This window comes from Sphaeroforma arctica, assembly GCF_001186125.1.
Source record: "Sphaeroforma arctica JP610 unplaced genomic scaffold supercont1.68, whole genome shotgun sequence".
In the NCBI taxonomy this organism is placed as follows: Eukaryota; class Ichthyosporea; order Ichthyophonida; genus Sphaeroforma; species Sphaeroforma arctica.
In genome coordinates, this window is record NW_014040490.1 from 13,243 (window position 1) to 15,128 (window position 1,886).

Here is a 1,886-nt window from a genome sequence, read left to right on the forward strand (position 1 = left end):
TTAAATTGAATATCACAACAGAAGTTTCAAAAAGACACATAAACACAACACATATCACATATCTATGTCCAAAGTATCTATTATTTTGATCGCTCAGAACACATTATTATCAAGTGATGGATTTTGCATACCTGGGAGTGTCATTATCGCTCTCCTGTCTTCCGCGTCTGACATATCGGCCCAAGACGAGCTTAGGCTAGGTGTGTGCCCTTGCATCATGTGTATCCTAGCCAATGTGTCTTCGCAGCTTTCCGCTTCCTGGAAACTCAGCGCCTTGTCAATACCATCCGTCGTGCATTGGAATAACAATAGAGTATCCTGCTGAATCTTAAATTCTGTGTCCTTATACACAACAGTTTCTAATAATTTAACATCCTCCTCAACCTCCGACCACACAATCACATTCACCACGCTCTGCTTACTATCTTCTATCTCAATACTAGCCGCAACGCCCTCAACGCCAGCCTCAACTGCACTGTCGACCACAACATTGGCGTCAGAAAGCCCTGTGGTTCCACTGGTATCCACAGCATCATTACTGTCGGTACCAATATTCACATCAGATGCGTCTGCTGTCGTGTACGTATCTGTATCTGTAGATGGTGGCTTCACCAAGCCTATTGTACCGCAGCCCTTATCCACCCACTCGAAAGTAGGAGACAGTTCGTATAGCTTGACGCGAATTTGATTCACTGCCATCGTTCCCATTCACTTTGTATTTAGCAACATTTAACTAGTTATTGGGATTGGTAATGACTATGTGGGCACGGGGAAATATACACTTGCACATTGGAGGTTGTCAAGATACTTAAGTAACCCCAAATGCAATCTCTGCGTACGACTGCAAATATGAGAAAAGTGTATTGAATATTTTCTAAAATCGAATAGATACTACTAATAAATATGACATATAATATAGATATACACCTATAGCTTGTTTCTGGTTGCTTAAAATGCTTGAATCATACGCTTATTATTTACTGTAAAGATTCAATAGTACACTCGACACGCGCTGACTATTTGGACTAAATCAACTGTCACCACAGAGGCGGACTGACAAACTTCACACACACAAGAGAGTCACTAAGTCACAAGAATCACAATTCTCAGCTGTGCCGCCACTTTTCCAACTTTGCGGCCAGCCTCGCAATGCCTCGTACATCACGAGATTCATATAAATAAACATTGAATCATTGGATAATCGATCTGTACTTGAAACCTATTCGCCAGCACTTCCTTGGCGAAACGGAATTTGTTAGGGTAGTCCACCAGAGTTTTTAGTGCCATACTCTATAATCTAAAATAAATACCTTTTGACTCTTCTTGTGAGTGTTTAGATTTCAGAAGTTGGAGTGACGTGTTGTGCCCTGTGGGCTAAAAAAGTAATAATAAGTAATAACACACGCAAGAAGATGAAGAGAGGACTGAAAGTGAAACATATCGTTTGTTCACCCACATATTATATTATATAAATTATAATTTTATGACTAATTCTCGGAAGGCAAATATCCGTGGTAATAAGAAAGAACAGTTGAAAACGAACCAACCGGCAAGTGTCGAATATATTACTCAGGCTAGATCTCAACCTCGGCGTCACCAGTATATCTGTTCGAGAGAAAGAATTGAGGCTTTGAATAACAGAGAGTGAGTTCATCAACAACGCTTTGGTTTTTATCTCGGTATAGTACATCCGCCATTATGGACATCAATGACATTGTCTCGTTCAAGGTAAGAGCAACGCCGAAGTTTACTTTATTTCCAGGTGTGCAAACAGTTGATGTCTGTCGTTATAGATATATATATCTATATATATATATGTATATATATGTATGGATGTATGTATGTGTGTGTGTGTGTGTATGTATGTATGTATGTACGTATTGTTT

General features: G+C 39.7%; 1 protein-coding gene across 1 annotated transcript; it reads right to left on the reverse strand.

The window, feature by feature from the left end:
• Positions 1 to 93: 93 nt before the first annotated feature.
• Positions 94 to 1,076, reverse strand: SARC_01650 (hypothetical protein; the record flags this gene model as incomplete). The annotated part of the gene is made up of 1 exon (XM_014304599.1): positions 94 to 1,076. Exon 1 carries the CDS (start codon positions 706 to 708, stop codon positions 94 to 96), a length of 615 nt encoding a protein of 204 aa, XP_014160074.1. The 5' UTR covers positions 709 to 1,076.
• Positions 1,077 to 1,886: the final 810 nt, after the last annotated feature.